Consider the following 20,369-nt stretch of genomic DNA (forward strand, 5'->3'; position numbering starts at 1 on the left):
TCAAGAGTTCTGGAGAACCCCAAAGCTTGCCCTGTTTTTTAGTTATTTTGGTTTGATTGGGGTGGGTTTGCTTTGGGACCAGCGTAGCAGCCTGCAGCCTCTGCACATGGACAGAGACAGGGTACCTCCGGTCCCAGGTTTTCGTGGGCTATGTGCATGAGGGATACCACAGAGCCTCCCGCCACCCTCTGTGCATGCCCTGTAATTGAAGGAAGATGGGGAGCAGGTGTCTTTTCTTGCTGGGAAATTCCCTTAGAGCAAGGGTCCTCCTGAGAACATCTAGACCAACCCTCATACAAGGTATCCTTCTAGCACAGTACTAGAGCAACAGCAGAGTGACAGGGTAGAAACCCTAGAAAATACCTTGTGGTTATGTAGCTCCCATGCAGTCTAGCATGTAGGGAAGAGATTCAGAGAAATATCCCAGAGAAATAGCTGATACTAAAAGACAGCCAGCGTGGTGTAGTGGTTAAGAGCAGTGGTTTGGAGCGGTGGAGTCTGATCTGGAGAACCGGGTTTGATTCCCCACTCCTCCACGTGAGCAGCGGACTCTCATCTGGTGAACCAGGTTGGTTTCCCCACTCCTCCACTTGAAGCCAGGTGGATGACCTTGGGCAAGTTACAGCTCTGATAGATCTCTCTCAGCCACACCTACCTCACAGGGTGTCTGTTGTGGGGAGGGGAAGGGAAGGTGATTGTAAGCCGGTTTGAGTCTCCCTTAAGTGGTAGATAAAGTTGGCATATAAAAACCAACTCTTCTTCTTCTTAACCCTAACTGAACTGCTGTGGGGCCTAGTTCCTGCTGAAGACTGAAGAAAAGGGAAAGACCCAAAGGTCCAACTATTTATGATCAATTGAATCTGACCTGAGCCAGCTGGATGCTGATTTAGTCAGATGAACACAGCTAGATATTGGGGCTTGTTCTCTTGCAATCTTATGGCAAAGGATTGTCAGACATTGTCAAAGTAGACAGGGAGAAGCTTTTCTCCCTCTCTCATAATACCAGAACATGGGGTCGCCTGCTGAAGCTGGAGGGTGAGAGATTCAGAACAGATAAAAGGAAGGATTTATTCACACAACACATAGTTAAATTGTGGAACTCCCTACCCCAGGATGTGGTGATGGCTGCCAACTTGGAAGGCTTGAAGAGGGGAGTGGACATGTTCATGGAGGAGAGGGCTATCCATGGCTACTAGTCCAAATGCATACTAGTCATGATGCATACATATTCTCTCCAGGATCAGAGGAGTATGCCTATTACATTACATGACATGACCATTAATTCCCTCCTTGGGGAGGGGGTGAACACGCATCTGTAGACACAGGGGAGGGGCTGTGGCTCAGTGGTAGAACCTCTGCTTTGCAAGCAGAAGGTCCCAGGTTCAATCCCCGGCATCTCCAGTTAAAGGGACTAGGCAGGTAGGTGATGTGAAAGACCCCTGCCTGAGACCCTGGAGAGCCGCTGCCGGTCTGAGTAGACAATATTGACTTTGATGGACCAAAGGTCTGATTCAGTATAAGGCAGCTTCATGTGTTCATGGTCCATAGACTGTGAGGTCTCTTGGTGACTGTCAGCTGTAGAATGTCCACAGCTAGCCTTGTGGGGAGTGGGGAGGGGACAGGCCATCCTCCATGCGAATGGACGGCAGCTAACCCCCCTGGGCGGCCTCTCTGCTTTCCGCTTGCAGATCAAAAACGCCGCTGCCAACGTCCTGCGGGAAACCTGGCTCATCTACAAACACACCAAATTGCTGAAGAAGATCGACCACGCCAAAGTCCGGAAGCACCAGAGGAAGTTCCTCCAAGCCATTCATCAGTAAGCCGGGGGGGCCCTTTCCTTCCGCATTGGCGTCTGCAGTTGACAGACCTCAGGTAGCAGAGCTGGGAAAGGATCTCGGCCTGGCACTTAGGGAATCCGCTACCGGTCAGAGCAGGCGATGGGCTAGGTGGATTTATGGTTCGACTCAGATGGGAGGCAGCTTTATTCCTGGGGAGGGGGCATAACTGAGTGGCAAAGCACATGCCCTGCATGAAGGTGAGGGGTCTGGAGACCGTCCTATGAGGAAAGTTGAAGGAGATGGGTATGTTTAGCCTGGAGAGGAGAAGACTTGGAAGCCCACTTGGAAGGCTTGAAGAGGGGAATGGACATGTTCATGGAGGAGAGGGCTATCCATGGCTACTAGTCAAAATGGATACTAGTCATGATGCATCCCAATTCTCTCCAGGATCAGAGGAGCATGTCTGTTATATTATGTGCTGTGGAACACAGTCAGGAGAATGCTGCTGCAGCCGTCTTGTTTGTGGGCTTCCTAGAGGCCCCGGTTGGCCACTGTGTGAACAGACTGCTGGACTTGCTGGGCCTTGGTCTGATCCAGCACGGCCTTTCTTATGTTCTTATGTAACAGTTTTTTGCTATAGGCCGGTACTGGAGTTCCACGCAAGCGCCCCAGTTGTCAAGGTCCTGGCCCTCACTGAGGCAAACCATTCAACTATTCAAGAGAATTAGAAGGAAGAGCACCGGACCTAGGGGAGGGGATTACGGCCTGTTGATGCCAACACTCTGAAAGCCAGCCTTGGTTCTTTTTGCCCCTTTCCAGGTTAAGGAACGTGAAGATGGAGCAGAGGAAGTTGAGCGATCAAGCCAACACCCTGGTCGATCTTTCCAAGGTAATCACACACACACACACACACACACACCATCTCTGTGTAAGAAGGCGGTGGTAGGGTCCTGATGTGGTAGAACAGAGCATCTCACTTCCCGTTTCAGGGGTCACACTAGAGAATGATTCCCTGCTTAATGAGAAGAAAAAGAATAGTAGGTTTTTATACCCCGCTTTTCTCTACCAAAAGGAGTCTCAAACCGCCTTACAAATTCCTCCCCCACACACAACAGGCACCTTGCTAGGTAGGTGAGGCTGAGAGAGTTCGGAGAGAACTGTGACTGGCCCAAGATCACCCAGCAGGCTGCACGTGGAGGAGTGGGGAAACCAACCCGGTTCACCAGATTAGAGCCCGCCACTACATCACATTGGAAGACGAGTAGGAGTAGAAGCTGGCTTTTATATGCCGACTTTCTCTACCTTTTAAGGAGTCTCAGACCAGCTTACAATCTCCTTCCCTCTCCCCAGAACAGACACCCTGTGAGGTAGGTGAGGCTGAGAGAGTTCGGAGAGAACCGTGACTAGCCCAGGGTCACCTAGCTGGCTTCACGTGGAGGAGCAGGGAAGCCAACCCAGTTCACCAGATTAGAGCCTGCCGCTCATGTGGAGGAGTGGGGAATCGAACCCGGTTCTCCAGATGAAAAAGCACCTTGCCAGGAGAAAGCTAGCATCTCAGGGAACAACGTTCTCTGCACAGCCTCTTGCCTGCTGTGCTTGCTTTCTGCTTGGGGCTGTTGGTCTTTTGGAGTAACGAAGCATCTGAAAATGTATTCCTCCACCCGCCGTCTGTCCTCCCATTCTCCGCCACAACCCACAAATCTGGGATTATGCTCGACGCAGCGTCCTCTGCGAGCTTTTCCCCATCTCTCCACAGATGCCTAATCCTGTCCACCCCAGCCCCCAACCCATCCTTATAAAAATCCACCGAAAGGAAAAAAGGTGAAGTCCTAGCCCTCTTGTTGCAACGTCAACAAGAGGCACAACTGGACACTTGGATCTTCCCCCTCCTCCTGATACAAAGATTTTTGGCCTCTTTCCTTCCTCCAAACTTGGCTCGTCAGAGCAGCTTCCAAATAAACTCTCAACGTCGAAAACAACAGTAAAAAAACAACATGATTGCAGCGAACAGAAGCCGCGACAGCGGGAAATCCTATTAGGGAGGCTGGAATCAATTAAGTCAAACCAATTTGGGGGGAGAAATGATTAAATCTACAAGAGTAGTTTTACTAACTTCCCCCGGCACCCTTCCCTTTCTCTCTTTCCTCCTCTTGTTTTCTTTCTCCTTTTCCCCCATCCCGATTTTTCTTCCCCCCTCCATCTCTCCCCCATCCCTAGATGTAGGGTCACTCAGATTATGGTCCTAAAGCGAATGGGGTTAGGAAGTCTTTAAAATGGTGTACAGGTTGAAGCAAAACCCTTTGTCCTTCCTCAGGTAGCCTCCCCGCCTCTCCTTTAGTCACGCCCCCCTGGCACTGCCCCCCTTCTGAATTTAGCCACACCTACTTTCTTCCCTCCCCTCTGAATTTCTCTTTCATTCATGGGAACGATTTCGATCCCATCCCCTAGTCCAAAGGCTCTCGGGGTGAGTGGATCAGATACAGAAATACTTGCGGATCTGTCCTGCACATGGTTGCGCTTTCTTCCAGCGGGAGGAGCTTTGCGCTGGGGCACGGGGCTCTTGCATCAGAGGAGATCAGAGGATCAGAGGTGCATGCCTGTTATATTAGGTGCTGTGGAGCACAGGCAGGATAAATGCAGCTGCAGTCATCTTGCTTGTGGGCTTCCTAGAGGCACTTGGTTGGCCACTGTGTGAACAGACTGCTGGACTTGACGGGCCTGGGTCTGATCCAGCAGGGCCTTTCTTATGTTCTTATGAGTAGACATGTAAATGGAGGATAGGGCTATCCATGGATACTAGTCAAAAGGGATACTAGTCATGATGCAAACCTATTCTGTCCAGGATCAGAGGAGCATGCCTATTACATTAGGTGCTGTGGAGCACAGGCAGGATAAATGCTGCTGCAGCCGTCTTGCTTGTGGGCTTCCTGGAGGCACCTTGTTGGCCACGGTGTGAATAGACTGCTGGACTTGATGGGCCTTGGTCTGATCCAGCATGGCTCTTCTTATGTTCTTATGAGAGCACCGCTGTTAGCAGAACAGATTTGGGGGCAGCCACCCCAGTTACCGTTCCGTTAAAACCAACCCCCCCAACACAGACAACGAGTCCCCGACAGCAGCATTCGAAGATGTCTTTAAACGATGCAGCCTACAAGCAATTAGGAGGACCAGAATTGAAACCGATCAGGGGAACAGGTGGGCCGTAACAGCAGAAGCAAACAGAGCAGCTCCATAATCATTAAAACCCCGGCAGCAGTTAATCAACACACTCGAACAAGTGGGACAAAATCATAACCATAAAACCACCACCCGGCCCACAGGGCAAAACTCACAGGACAGGCTGTTTTGCAGACAGCCTGGGCAAACACACCTTCATCTCGCCCTGACGCTCAGCCGATCGTAGAATCATAGAGTTGGAAGGGGCCACGCAGGCCATCTAGTCCGACCACCTGCTCAACACAGGATCAGCCTAGAGCAGCGGTTCCCAAACCTTTCGGGCCACCGCCCCCTTGGTTCCATAAACTCAACCCTAGCACCCCCTACCCTATCCAACAACACAGTTGAAAGGGCCCACCTCTAGCACCCCCCTGCTGCCCCCTTGCCTCTTAGTGCCCCCCTACTTAATCCCCCCTCAGGGGGTGGTACTGCCCACTTTGGGAACCACTGGCCTAGAGCAACCCTGACAAGTGTTTGTCCAGTCGCTACTTAAAGACTTCCGGAGAGGGGGAGCTCGCCACTTCCCTAGACAGCCAATTCCACTGTGTTTTTATTTATTTTATAATATAGTAATAATCATTGATACAAGATACAGAAAAAAAGCATAGATACAAAAATAATATAAAATACAGAAAATAGAAGAACAACCAAATAATATAAATAACACTGAGATTACTATTACCGATAAAGTTGATCTCACATGCTTAAATCAAAATATTAGACAACTACCATCTTTGGCATCATTAATAAACCCAAAACTACCCCTTAGTTTCTTAAACTATAACCATATTACAAATGAGGGAACTAGCTTGTTCTCTGTTGCTCCAGAGACTAGGACACGGAGGAATGGATTTAAACTAATAGAAAAACGATTCCACCTAAACATTAGGAAGAACTTTCTGACGGTGGGGGCTGTTCGAGGGTAGAATGTGCTGCCTCGGAGGGTGGTGGAGTCCCCGTCTTTGGAGGTCTTTAAGCAGACGCTGGATGGCCATCTGTCGGGAGTGCTTTGATTGTGGGATCCTGCATGGCGGGGGGAGGGTTGCGGTCACTGGGGATGTGGGGGGGAGGTAGTTGTTAATTTCCTGCATTGTGCAGGGGGTTGGACTAGATGACCCTGGTCGTCCCTTCCAACTCTATGATTCTATGATTCTAAATTTGTTATTAGTTTGTATCTATTATATAGTCTGGTAGCCAATTCCACTGTTGAACAACGTTTATTGCAAAAACTTTTTTTCTTAATATCCAGCCAGTACCTTTCTGCCCATAATTTAAACCCATTATTGCGAGCCGTATCCTCTGCTGCCAACAGGAACAGCTCCCTGCCCTCCTCTAAGTGACAGCCCTTCAGATACTTCAAGAGAGCCATCCTGTCCCCCCTCAACCTCCTCTTCTCCAGACTAAACATTCCCACCTCCCTCATCCTTTCCTGGAAGGGCTTGAGTCTCCAGGCCCCGGATCGTCCTCTTCGCTCTCCTCTGCACCCGCTCGATTCTGTCCTCATCCTTTTGGAAGAGAGGCCTCCAGAAGTGCACACAGTACTCCAGGTGCGGCCTGACCAGTGCGGCGTACAGTGGGACTGTGACATCTTGCGGTTTGGATGTTATGCCTCTGTTGATACGCCCCAAGATCGCATTAGCCTTTTTTGTCGCTGCATCACACTGGCTGCTCATATTTAACCTACGGTCCACCCGTACCCCAAGATCTTGTTCACACACAGCTGCCCAGAAGTGTATCCCCCATCCAGTATGCATGTCCCTCATTTCTGTTACCCAGATGTAGAACCCAGCACTTATCCTTGTTGAATTGCATCCTGTTCACATCCGCCCACTTTGCCAGTGTGTTCTGATCTCGCGGAATTCTATATCTATCTTCTGGTGTGTTCACAGCTCCTCCCAATTGGGTGTCATCTGCAAATTTAATGAGTACTCCCTCCACCCCCTCATCCAGATCATTTTTTAAAACATTGAAGAGTCCTGGGCCCAGAACCGAGCCCTGTGGCACCCCACTGGGCACCTCCCTCCATTAAATGCCATTGACAACTACTCTTTGAGTGCGGTTCTTCAACCAGTTCCCTATCCACCTAACTATCCTAGGGTCCAGTCCACTAGTTTACCTATCAGAACATCATGGGGAACCCTGTCAAAAGTCTTATTGAAATCCAGGGGAACATCGACATCATCCCTTGATGCCGGACGCTTGTCAGCGTGGTGTAATGGTTAGGAGCGGTGGTTTGGAGCGGTGGAGTCTGATCTGGAGAACTGGGTTGGATTCCCCACTCCTACACATGAGCAGCGGAGGCTAATCTAGTGAACTGGATTTGTTTCCCCACGCCTACACACGAAGCCAGCTGGGTGACCTTGGGCTAGTCACAGCTCTCTCAGCCCCACCTACCTCACAGGGTGTCTGTTGTGGGGAGGGGAAGGGAAGGCGATTGTAATCTGGTTTGAGTGGTAGAGAAAGTCGGCATATAAAAACCAACTCTTCTTCTTCGATCAGGACCTGTTGGGGACAAATCCACGGTAAGTTTCCCGGATCACCAAGTTGTCTTTCAGGTGCTCGCAGATTGATCCCTTTAAAATCTGCCCTGCACAGGGAGAGCTGTTGCCAAGAGTAGTCATTCCCGACTGGGGTGCCACAGCTGAAAAGACCCTGCTTCTCTTTCTCGTGCCTCCTTTGCGGAGGAGCATTTGAGACGTCGCTGCCAAAGGGTGAGCGTGTGCAGAGTGCTTCCTCCTTTTCATTGGGCCTGACCCCAGACAGTTGTAATTCAGGAGTGGGCCTTCCTTCCAGGGCGGACAGCTAAGCCCCTGCATAGACCTGAGCCTTAGGCCTTCTCTGTTCAGAAACCAATCAGTGCCTCTACATAGACACCCCTCCTGAGAACAAGGCACCATTTTTTTCCTTAGGGGTGGTTGCTGTCCTAAAAATAATAGCTTACAGTGGTCTCTCTCCTATTAAATCTTAAGTCTTCCTTCCCACAAATGTCTGTAGTCCTGGCCTCCAGCTATGATGGGAAAAGTGGGGTGTCCATTCATAAAATCCACAAACTGTGTATGTGTGTGTGGGGGGGAGGGGAGGTAGTTGTGAATTTCCTGCATTGTGCAGGGGGCTGGACTAGATGACCCTGGTGGTCTCTTCCAACTCTATGATTCTATGATCCTAAGCAATTTTCCTCCAGGCCAGATTGACCAGGGATCCTGGAGGGTTTTTGTTTCCATCTTCTGGGCATGGAGTAGGGGTCACAGGGAGCGTGGGGGGCTGGAGGTAGTTGTGAATTTCCTGCATTGTGCAGGGGGTTGGACTAGATGACCTTGGTGGTCCCTTCGAACTCTTACGATTCTATTATTCTAAGTCCCGCCAATTTGCCCCCATACCTTTCTAAAAACATTAGTTTCCTAAAAACATTAGTTTCCTTAAAAAAATAGCTTTCTAAAAACAGTAGTTTTTTGGGGGGGGAGGCCCAGCGTGGTGTAGTGGTTAAGAGCAGTGGTTTGGAGTGGTGGAGTCTGATCTGGAGAACTGGGTTTGATTCCCCACTCCTCCACGTGAGCAGCGGACTCTCATCTGGTGAACCAGGTTGGTTTCCCCACTCCTCCACTTGAAGCCAGGTGGATGACCTTGGGCAAGTTACAGCTCTGATAGATCTCTCTCAGCCACACCTACCTCACAGGGTGTCTGTTGTGGGGAGGGGAAGGGAAGGTGATTGTAAGCCGGTTTGAGTCTCCCTTAAGTGGTAGAGAAAGTCAGCATATAAACACCAACTCTTCTTCTCCTTCTCCTCCTTCTCCTTCCCCCCCTTCTCCTCCTCCTCCTCCTCTAAAATCCAACTGCTGCTAGAACAACAATTTTTCACCATTGGAGGTTATGTAGGGACGTGTGTGTGTGTGAACTGCTGTCAAGTAGATGCCTACTTATGGCAGCCTCCCCCCCCCCCCCCCGGGGTTTGCAAGGCAAGAGACAAACAGAGATGGTTTGCCTCTGTGTAGCAACCCCGGACTTCCTTGGCTGACCTGAGTTAGCTTCCGAGATCTGACAAGATCAGGCTAGCCTGGGCCATCCAGGTCAGGGCATAATGGAGGTAAGCCCTTTATAATGAGGGTGGGATCCCAGAGATACATTCCCTTAGCAACGGTGCTTCCCTTGATACAGGGCCTCGAAAGAGTCCTGTACTGTTATTTTTTGTCACTACCTCCCCCGGTTGGGAGTGAGTTGAGCAGGCTCAACTCCAGCTTTACTATGCTTATATGCTCTTCTGAAAAGGAAAAGGTTTAGGGCTGTTAAAACTCTTAGGGCTGTTTTAGCTTGGAAAGAAGGCGGTTAAGGGAAGACATGATAGAGGTCTGTAAAATTATGCTTGGTTTGGAGAGAGGGGACAGGGGGAAGCTCTTCTCCCTCTCATAATACTAGAATGTGGGGTCATCTGCTGAAGCTGGAGGGTGAGAGATTCAGAATGGATAAAAGGAGGTATTTCTTTACACAACCCATAGTTAAATTGTGGAACTACGTGCCCCAGGATGTGGTGACGGCTGCCAACTTGGAAGGCTTTAAGAGGGGAGTGGAAATGTTCATGGAGGAGAGGGCTATTCATGGCTACTAGTAAAAAGAGATACTAGTAATGACGCGTACCTATTCTCTCCAGGATCAGAGGAGCATGCCTATTACATTAGGTGCTGTGGAGCACAGGCAGGATGGTGCTGCTGCAGCCGTCTTGCTTGTGGGCTTCCTTGAGGCACCTGGTTGGCCACTGTGTGAACAAACTGCTGGACTTGTCAATCAATCAGATTTATTCAGATTGTGGTCACAAGACCTTAACAATCCAACTACACCCTAAAAAATCCAACCTGCAGCATGTATTGATCCAAAATCACAATGACATCTACATCTACCCATCAAAATAAAACAAACACTCCCCCCCCCAATTAAAATCATTTGCCAGCATATCGCGGACCATGTCGAGCCATTGAATTACCTATATCAGGTCTATGAAAACTTTTCCTTAGTTTAAACGCTGTAATGAAAAAAGAGACTACTCTCTGTGTAATAGATAAATTTACATCTGCCAACAAGAATCTTACTTATGCTTCTTCTCAGACCATTACCTGTGGTCTCATCTGCCAACAAGAATTCCCTATTACTATGTATGGGTGTGAAAGCTGGACATTGAAGAAAACTGATAGGAAGAAAGTAGATTCCTTTGAAATGTGGTGTTGGAGGAGACGGTTACGGATACTGCGGACTGCCAAAAAAACAAATCAGTAGGTTATAGATCAAATCAAGCCTGAACGGACCCTAGAAGCTAAAATGACTAAACTGAGGCTGTAGTATTTGGGTCACGTTATGAGAAGACAAGGGTCACTGAAAAAGACACTCATGCTAGGAAAAGTTGAGGGCAGCAGGAAAAGAGGAAGACCCAACAAGAGATGGATTGACTCAATAAAGGAAGCCACAGCCCTCAATTTGCAAGATCTGAGCAAGGCTGTCAAAGAGTGGTTTTGGAGGACATTGATTCATGAGTCAGACATTGATTCATAAGTTATGGCACTTAACATACACACAACAAGGATCTTACTCGCGCTTCTTCTGAGACCAGCATATGTGGTATGCACTGTATCAATCTGGGTCATATCGTGGTGCACAAGGCACAGTGGAGAAGAACAAGGTGGCAGGTCTACCTGGTCAGCAGAACAGGGGCAAAACCGTTGACCATATGGAATACTACCATATCTACCTTGAATAACTTCTGAGCTGCTGGACTTGATGGGCCTTGGTCTGATCCGGTGGGGCTTTTCTTACGTTCTTATGTTTCAGGACCTGGGCATTTTCGTCTCTTATCTCTTTTGGGAGATGGGAGTGTGCAAAACAGAACAGAACGCTGGCTGGCTGGCTGGCGACACACAATTCATTTGTGCGTTTCTCAAGCGACCATTTTTTTATTATTATTATGTTTTTGATTTGTGCCCAGAAATATAGCCCATGCAAATAGAAACTGTAAAGGAAGAAATAAATTGCAAAGAAGCAAAGAGATCTGACAACTCAACCGAACTGGACAAGACTCATGCATAATACACGAGAAACAACAAGAAATATTTTCAGTGTAAAAAAAAAGCTATGTTTTCAGGATAACGGTTCTACAACTTGTGGGCTAGCCAGGACTTGCTAGATGGGAGAGTCGAACATGAGAGATTTCGCTGTGCCCTGTACTACAAAGATCCATGTTTGCTGATCTCTGGGGGGAAAGGAGGAGGAGGAAGAGTTGGTTTTTATATGTCGACTTTCTCTACCACTTAAGGAAGAATCAAACTGGCTTACAATCACCTTCCCTTCCCCACAACAGACAACTTGTGAGGCGGGTGGGGCTGAGAGAGCTCTAAGAGAGCTGTGACTAGCCCAAGGTCACCGAGCTGGCTTCATTAGACATTAGGAAGACTTTTCTAACAGAGCAGTTCCTCAGTGGAACAGGCTTCCTCGGGAGGTGGTGGGCTCTCCTTCCCTGGAGGTTTTTAAGAAGAGGCTAGATGGCCATCTGTCAGCAATGCTGATTCTATGACCTTAGGCAGATGATGAGAGGGAGGGCATCTTGGCCATCTTCTGGGCATAGAGTAAGGGTCACTGGGTGTGTGGAGGAGAGGTAGTTGTGAATTTCCTGCATTGTGCAGGGGGCTGGACTAGATGACCCTGGTGGTCCCTTCCAACTCTATGATTCTGAGCATCGAGCTGGACCTGCAGCCAGCCATAATAGGGTGCTGAACGGTACCGTGGTCATTGTTTGCTTTGAAAATAGTCAAGAAGAAGGTTGAATTTCCCTGGCATGGGCACAGTTGCCTTTGTGCCTTCTGGTCAAGCAGGTTTTTTTTAAAAAAACAACCCCAAGAGCTTGCAAAACCTGTTTGACTGGTGGGGGAATTGGAATGAGGGCTCATCCAATGTGAGCACTGCTTTCTCTTCCAAACTGGCTCCCGACCCTCGTGGAAGAGAAGGAAGCCTCGTCCTTGCCTGTCTCCAGCCTGTTCGAGCCCTCCCTACATGGAAATGAAATGAATTAACCAAAGCAATAGTCATACGACAAGGAAGCACAGAGGATGGGATATGCAATTGAGAGATTCTCTTCACCTGACCCGAATCAGCTTCTAAACTCAGGGCAGAGGGGCTGAGGTGGATATTCTTCTACACTCTCTTTTCCCCCCTTTAACCAAGGCTCAACTGACCTCAACATTCCCTGCCCTCAGCATTCCCTTCCTCCTTGAGGGCACCGAGCATGCTCAGTTCTCAGCAAGAAGATGCATGCCTGTTATCTTAGGTGCTGTGGAGCACAGGCAGGATAAATGCAGCTGCAGTCGTCTTGCTTGTGGGCTTCCTAGAGGCACCTGGTTGGCCACTGTGTGAACAGACTGCTGGACTCGATGGACCTTGGTCTGATCCAGCAGGGCCTTTCTTACGTTCTGATATTCTTAATTTGTAAAGTCATCTCTTTTTTTTTTAACATACTTGGAAAAACCCTGAGTATGCAGAAGCCCCAATCATATCTCTGGGTGGCTTCATTCTCCTTGACTATTCCTCCGTGGAATCAGCGGGTGGGGTAAATAATTTGGAAATCCCCTCCTCAACCCTAAATCTCCAGGATTCTGTAAGCTTTCAGGGATTTGAGCAAGCAAATTTCCCCATCTCCCTCTGCTCCCCCCTTAATTGCCTCTCAATGGCTCTCAGCAGTCCATCCCTCCTAGAGCACGCTCAGTCTTTATCAGGCTGTATTTTGTGTGGGTGTGTGCGAGGGGGGTGGTGGTCCTTTTTCCTCCTGTATAATTTCCAGTGTACTATTTTTCGGCACAGCTGGGGAGGCTCCCCGAGTCCATAGAAACCCTGACTCTGTCTGTGGGTGGCCCACTGGTTTGGCTTTAACGATCCGCGCGAGCCCGCCCACTTTCACTTAACAGTAAATATGAATGTTACCCTGCATTATCCCACTGTAATTGTAATTGTTTTTGCGGGGTTGGGGGCCTGGGGGCCTGGCGCGTGATCTGGCACCTTCCGATAGGGCTTCCCTCAGCATTTGGTTGCCAGGTAACCTTGTGGATATAAGCAATCACGTTCTCCTTGCTCAAACCAGCGGGGGGGGGGGGCTATGCTTACAATAGGCGAATGTTTCTCCTCCGTCCAGCCTTGCATCGAAGGGCCTACCTTTTGCTTGCCTGAGACTGTGCATGGTGGGAGAAGACAAATGTAGAGCATCCCTGAACCCAAACCATGGGAAGGGGGGGGGCTTTGGGTGAAGCTTTTAAGAACCCCTCCCCACCAACTCCAGAGCTCTTTATTTGTATTTATATTGTGGTTTCATCAGTCCAGGCAGAACTCCTCAGTTTTAAACAAGCACATTTGCAGGAACAAGGTGTAAAGAGGAGGAAAAACGAAGCAAAACACCAGTGCAAACAGAAACAAGAAGCAGAAGAGTTGGTTTTTATATGCTGACTTTCTCTACCATTTAAGGGAATCTCAAACCGGCTTACAATCACCTTCCCCTCCCCACAACAGACACCCTGTGAGGTAGGTGGGGCTGAGAGAGCGGTGACTAGGCCAAGCTCACCCAGCTGGCTTCGTGTGTAGGAGCGGGGAAACAAATCCAGTTCACCAGATTAGCCTCCGCTGCTCATGTGGGAGGAGAGGGGAATCAAACCCGGTTCTCCAGATCAGAATCCACTGCTCTAAACCACTGCTCTTAACCACTACACCACGCTGTACTCACAGAAACCGTAACCAATGATTTAAAAAGTAATGAAAAACTGGATTTCTTAAATGAGAAGACACAGGATAAATACGACCAAATCTCCATTCAGCAGCTTTGGATTGTTTCAGAGGTTCGTTTTGCTTACATCTGGCCCAGAATTAGGCTTATTGAAGAACAGTAGTAGTGGGGAGGGGCGATGGCTCAGTGGAAGAGCATCTGCTTGGCATGCAATCCCTGGCATCTCCAGTTAAAAAGGACCAGGCAGTAGGTGATGTGAAAGACCTCTGCCTGACACCCTGGAGAGCTGCTGCCTGTCTGAGTAGGCAATACTGTGCTTGATGGACCAAGGGTCTGATTCAGTAAGGCAGCGTCATCTGTTCAGGTGTAGTAAAACAAGAACTGTGGTGCCCCCAGGTCAGGGGATGCCAGTTGGGGACTAAGGCATCTCAACATTGCCCCATCCAATTGGAATTTTAAATTAATATGGTCTTTTAAATCAGGGGTGTCAAACATAAGGCCCGAGGGCCGAATCCGGCCTCTTGAGAGTTTTTATCCGGCCCGCGAGCAAGCTTAGGCAGCCCCCCCGCACCCCCACTCTTGATTTGGGCTGGCGAGGCATGGCCTGGCCCAACCACGTGACATTTATGTCCTATCCAGTGTGTGTGTGTGTGTGTGTGTGTGTGTGTGTGTGTGTTAAGTGCCATCAAGTCGCTTCCGACTCATGGCGACCCTATGAATGAAAGTCCTCCAAAATGTCCTATCTTTGACAGCCTTGCTGTCCTATCCAGCCCTCATAACAAATGAGTTCGACACCCCTGTTTTAAATGTTATGCTGTCTATTTTAAATTGGTTGTTTATCCTTGTTGCGTGCCGCCCTGAGCCTGACAGTAGTCAGGAAAGGGCGGGATATAAGCCTAATAAAATAAAATAAAATAAAATGTATGTCTGCTTAACACTTTCCACCTTCTTCCCAGCATCCGCCGCCTCTGCTGATGCTGTGTTCGGGGTGGGGGGGATGTCCTGGTTTTTGCCTCGCACAAAACCACGTTACTCACCGTGCTTGTTAAACAGCCAGGTTTCTATTCAGGATCGCAGCGGCTTCCCTCCCACCCTGTTCTTTGCTTGGCCGTTCTTTCCTCCTCTCCCCCACCCTGCACCGGCACATGCATTTAAATGAAATATCCCCATCCTTCTTCCGTTGCCGGGTCTCCGTGTGGCTGTATGGAGGGGTCCCTCCGCTCCGCAGCAGTGGTTCGTACCGGTGCGGGGGAGGTTGTTCAGCAAAGCAATCAGGGCTTGCCGCGTCCAGGGAAATCTTGGGGAGAAAACAACAGCGAGGCTGTCGAATGTGTCTGCTCCGTCCCATAAAATTACGGGAAACGTCCCGTCCCCCCCCCCCCCACCGGGCCAGAGAGCCAGCATTGTGTAGTGGTTAAGAGCGGTGGTTTGGAGCGGTGGATTCTAATAATAGAATCATAGAGTTGGGACCACCAGGGTCATCTAGTCCAACCCCTTGCACAATGCAGGAATTTCAAAACTACCTCCCCCACACACACACCCAGTGACCCTGCTCCACACGCAGAAGATGGCCAAGGTGCCCTCCCTCTCATGATCTGCCTAAGGTCATAGAATCAGCACTGCTGACAGGTGGCCATCTAACTTCTGCTTAAAAACCTCCAGGGAAGGAGAGCTCACCACCTCCCGAGGAAGCCTGGAGAACCAGGTTTGATTCCCCACTCCTCCACATGAGAGGCGGATTTGATTCCCCACTCCTCCGCATGAGAGGCGGAGGCTAATCTGGTGAACTGGATTTGTTTCCCCACTCCTACACACGAAGCCAGCTGGGTGACCTTGGGCTAGTCACAGCTCTCTCAGCCCCACCTACCTCACAGGGTGTCTGTTGTGGGGAGGGGAAGGGAAGGCGATTGTAAGCCGGTTTGATTCTCCCTTAAGTGGCAGAGAAAGTCAGCATATAAAAACCAACTCTTCTTCTGATAACCAGAGCTAAAGCAAATTCCCAAGCAAGTTTCTAGTCCTCAGGAGTTTCCAAAATGGGAAATTACAGTCTTCGAGCCTGCCTGGAGCCATACTTTCTGAAGCAAAAACTCTCTTCTCAGTTCCAGATGCTTGTGGAAACTGGATTTGAGTTAACACCGTTAGATTTGGGTGACAGTGTATCAACCGCAGCAGCCTCCTTTGATTTATTACTTATTTGTTTAAAACATTTATTCACCATCTTTCTTCCTTATGGGACTCAAGGCAGCTTGTGCGCGTACGAAGTGGCATTAAGTCACAGCCAACATCTGGCACTCCCCGCAAGGGGTTTTCAAGGGAAGTAGGAAGCAGAGGTGGTTTGCCTTGCCTTCCTCAGTGGGGTATTCCTTGGTGGCCTCCCTTCGAAGCATCAAATCTGCTTAGCTTCCAAGATCTGATGGTCGGCCTATATGATGCTGCCTTCCCTCTCAAGGCGGCTTTCGATATAAATAAAATACGTAAAATAAAGTATATAAAAATAAACCATTTTTTAAAAAATCACTATTTTGGGCTGCTTTGATCAAATGCAGTCCTAAATAAAACTTATCTCCAGCTACCTCTTGAAGATTGACGGTGAGGGAGCCAGGCGCACCTTCCTGGAGAGGTTATTCTATAATCACGGGGCTGCTACCAAAAAGGCCCTCTCTTGTGTACCCACCAAATGGGCCTCTTTGATTCTTTGCTGATCTTCCTGTGCCAAAATTTGGCATTTTTTTTCACTGCCTCCTAAGTCATTCTCCTCTCTCATCAGTCTGTCAACATGACACCCCTTTGCAAACCCCTGCCCCGTCCCGTCCGGGATCCACCTCAACATCCTGATTCTTGCCCCTCCTATTTATCTCCCGAGGACCGTCTTTCCACAGTTCTTCCCTTCCTGCCCTTATGACCAAAATTCCCTTCTGGGACACTTGCACACCTCATGTCCTTCGGTTCCATCCTCAAAACTGAATTTCAAAAAGAAGAAGAAGAGGAGTAGTAGTTGGTTTTTATATGCCGACTTTCTCTACCACTTAAGGAAGAATCTAACCGGCTTACAATCGCCTTCCCCTCCCCACAACAGACACCCTGTGAGGTAGGTAGGGCTGAGAGAGTGTGACTAGCCCAAGGGCACCTAGCTGGCTTCGTGTGTAGAAGTGGGGAAACAAATCCAGTTCACCAGATTAGCCTCCGCCTCTCATGTGGAAGAGTGGGGAATCAAACCCGGTTCTCCAGATCAGAGTCCACCACTCCAAACCAAACCACCGCTCCAAATGAAACCAATATCCAAAAAGGATATTGAAGAACTGGGCAGGGGGAGGGGAGACACAGGAAAAGGTTAATCAAATGATCGTGGGGCAACTGCTGTATGAAGCAGGGCTAAAGAATTTGGGGCTTGGGGCGGGGGAAGGATGACATGACGGAAGTCTACAACATTATGTGTGGGCAAAGAAAGGTATTGGAGAGACACTTTCCTCTGTGTCTCCTAACAGATGGTGGGAGTTGTTACCAAGGCGTCAGGATGCAGAGGTACAATGCAGGATGTTATCAGCTTGATTAGAGCTGGGGGGAGATGCACAGAGATGGGAAATACAGGAAGCTACCAACTGTAATGAGATAAGAATCCTATGTCCCCATTCAGCCCTGAGGGGACCGTTGTCCTGAACTCCTTGAAGAATTGTAGTTCTTTGTTCTCTTATGTTCACCTTTCCCCAGGCGCCTTTGGCTTAAACTCTTATTCCCCTTCCTGTACAGAAACTAAGCCTTGAATCTGCATCTACATTCTTCGGGGAGAGGCCATGACTCAGGGGTAGAGCATCTGCTCGGCATGCAGAAGGCTCCAGGTTCAACCCCAGACTCTCAAGTTAAAGGGAGTCGGCAAGTAGGTGATGTCAAAGACCTCTGCCTGAGACCCTGGAGAGCCGCTGACAGAGTAGACAATACTGACCTTTGATGGACCGAGGGTCTGGTTCAGCATAAGGCCACTTCATGTCTGTTCATGTGTTCCCTAGGTTATTTTTGCCCTTCCACCCTCTCAACATTACCTCTCCGAGTCTAATTTTAGATTGCAAGCTCGTTGGGGCAGAGACCCATCTCGCTTGGTTGTATCACTAACAAGCTGGATTAGGGAGAGTCGGAAAAGAGATGGTGGCGTGAAACCCCTGAGCCTGGTTCTTAGGACCAGCAGCACATAAGAACTGAAGAAAGGCCCTGCTGGATCAGACCAAGGTCCATCAAGTCCAGCAGTCCGTTCACACAGTGGCCAACCAGGTGCCTCTGGGAAGCCCACAAACAAGATGACTGCAGCAGCATTATCCTGCCCGTGTTCCACAGCACCTCATATCATAGGCATGCTCCTCTGATGCTGGAGAGAATAGGGATGTATCATAGAGCATAAGAAAATCCCTGCTGGATCAGACCAAGGCCCATCAAGTCCAGCAGTCTGTTCACAAAGTGGCCAACCAGGTGCCTCTGGGAAGCCCACAAACAAGATGACTGCAGCAGCATTCTCCTGCTCGTGTTCCACAGCACCTGATATAATAGGTGTGCTCCTCTGATCCTGTAGAGGGAAAAGGTATGCATCATGACTAGTATCCTGCCTATGTGAAATGCCTCATCCCTCCCCTTTCCTTCTGTTGCCCAGGAAACCTTCAAAGGCAGGAAAAGGGCAACTCTGGAGAGCTCTAACAGCCCCTATTTGGCATTCCTGACTGATTCAGGATCAGGATAACTGGCTAGCATGGGAGGTTCTCTAATATGTATTTGGCTGAAACAAAATACCCCCCAAATACCAGTTAGGTATTTGCGGGGTGTGTGTGTGTGACCTAGTGAAATAGCCACACAGTGGACAATTTTGGGAGCAGAGAGGAATAGACTAGTATCTGTTTTGACTAGTAACTGTGGATAACCCTATTTTCCATGAACATGTCCACTCCTCTCTTAAATCCTTCCAAGTTGGCAGCCATCACCACATCCCGGGTCAGGGAGTTCCACAATTGAACTATGTGTTGTGTGAAGAAATACTTCCTTTTATCTGATTTGAACCTCTCACCCTCCAGCTTCAGCAGATGACCCCCGTGTTCTGGTATTATGAGAGAGGGAGAAAAGCTTCTCCCTGTCCACTTCTCTCCACACCATGCATAGTTTTATAGACCTCTATCATGTCTCCCTTTAATTCCCTTCATTCCAAGCTAAATGGCCCTAAGCATTTTAACTGCTTCGATTTTTTTCACCCTGTCTCTTTTTCCAGATGCAGAATGTCATGTACGACCTCATCACGGAGCTGAACGACCGGAGCGAGGACCTGGAGAAACAGATCGGGGGCCTGGAGTCCAAACTGGAGCAGCTGGCCACCAGCTTCAATTCCTTGCCCTCGCTGATCACGGACGCTCTGCGCCAGCAGCAGCAGCAGCTCCTGGCCGCGGTCCTCGAGGCCCGGGGGGTGAGCGTGGGCGTGGGGCCCCCCCAGACTCCTCTGTCCGACAGCCCCCTCGGAGTCAGCTCCACATCTTTCCCTACCCCCTATACCAGCTCCAGTAGTTGTTGAATCGCAGCGGGAGAACACCAGGAAAACCATCACGGGATGGACAGGGGGGAGGGGTCTTCTTCTCGCAAGGGCAACTCGATCCTCACCCGGAGGGAGTTCAGCACCCAGGTGCGTGGGACCGCCTGAGATGCCGAACAACGTGGTCGCAGCTTTGGTGCATCGGTGGGCGGGGAGCGGGTGGGTGGGGCGGGCGTTCTTGGCAAAGCCCCTCGCTGTGGCGTTCGCTGGACGAGAGGAATCCACATTCAATCTCAGGTCTTCAAATTGAAAACAAGCCAACCCAAGGTCGGAAGCACTGACGTGATGGAGCCGGGGGGGAGCGTACCACTGTGTGGACCCCGTGCCATGGGCTACGGGGTTGTTCATCTCCTCTCTTTCCCCCCGTTTTGTTCCTTCGCCCCCCGACCCCGTTCATTAAGTGTCTTGCCAAGAAAGCTTGCAGAAGAAAGGTTAGCCGAGGTGTGGCTGCCCCTTTCCTCCCCCGCAAATCTGCCTTCTGTGCAATCGCAACGAGGAATCAAGATGTCACATGGAAACTTCCCAGCTCTCTCCACGCAGCCACGCTCAAATCGTTTTGCGCCGCGAGTGGCTGAGAAGATCTCCCCGGGCCTCTGCTTGGGTAACCTTTGCCAAAGGCTAAGTGCGACGCACACTCGGGGAGGCGGTATGCCATACAAAGGACCCGCCTCCTCCGTTCTTAGAAGCAGATTTTATTTGAAGGTGCAGTTTGGGACTGCAGGGATGAAGTGACGCCCCCACAGCTTAAGTGGAGCCACGGAAATTTACGCCAGCCCTCCCGGCAGAAAGATTGCATGACTGGCCGAGGAGACACACTTGGATCCAGGGTCCTGTGAGAGAGCTCAGTTGTTCGGGCGAGATCTTCAGAGGTCCTTCAGCCTCCTGAGAGTCCTTTGGGCTGAGCGTTGGTGCTTGGAAATATCTTCCCCATAAAGAAACAACGGGACCAACGTTCGTTCCTAGCTTGTTCCCACTCGTTCTAGCAAATCCTAGGCGGCAGCTCTTTTTCCACAGGAGATCTTAGCACGGAGCCCTCTCAGATTGTCTCCTGGCCAGCCAAGGGGTTTGTCCCCACTTA

The 20,369-nt window shown here is 49.7% G+C and overlaps 1 protein-coding gene across 1 annotated transcript in view; it reads left to right on the top strand.

The window, feature by feature from the left end:
• KCNN3 (potassium calcium-activated channel subfamily N member 3) overlaps window positions 1-19,273 on the top strand; it is a 138,696-nt gene extending 119,423 nt beyond the window's left edge. Inside the window, exons 6-8 of the mRNA XM_056853503.1 lie at window positions 1,689-1,816; window positions 2,598-2,667; window positions 18,977-19,273. Coding sequence (XP_056709481.1) covers window positions 1,689-1,816; window positions 2,598-2,667; window positions 18,977-19,273 — 495 coding nt within the window. The remainder of the gene's footprint in view (window positions 1-1,688; window positions 1,817-2,597; window positions 2,668-18,976) is intronic.
• Window positions 19,274-20,369: the final 1,096 nt, after the last annotated feature.

The sequence above is a fragment of the Euleptes europaea genome, chromosome 7, assembly GCF_029931775.1.
Source record: "Euleptes europaea isolate rEulEur1 chromosome 7, rEulEur1.hap1, whole genome shotgun sequence".
NCBI lineage: Eukaryota > Metazoa > Chordata > Lepidosauria > Squamata > Sphaerodactylidae > Euleptes > Euleptes europaea.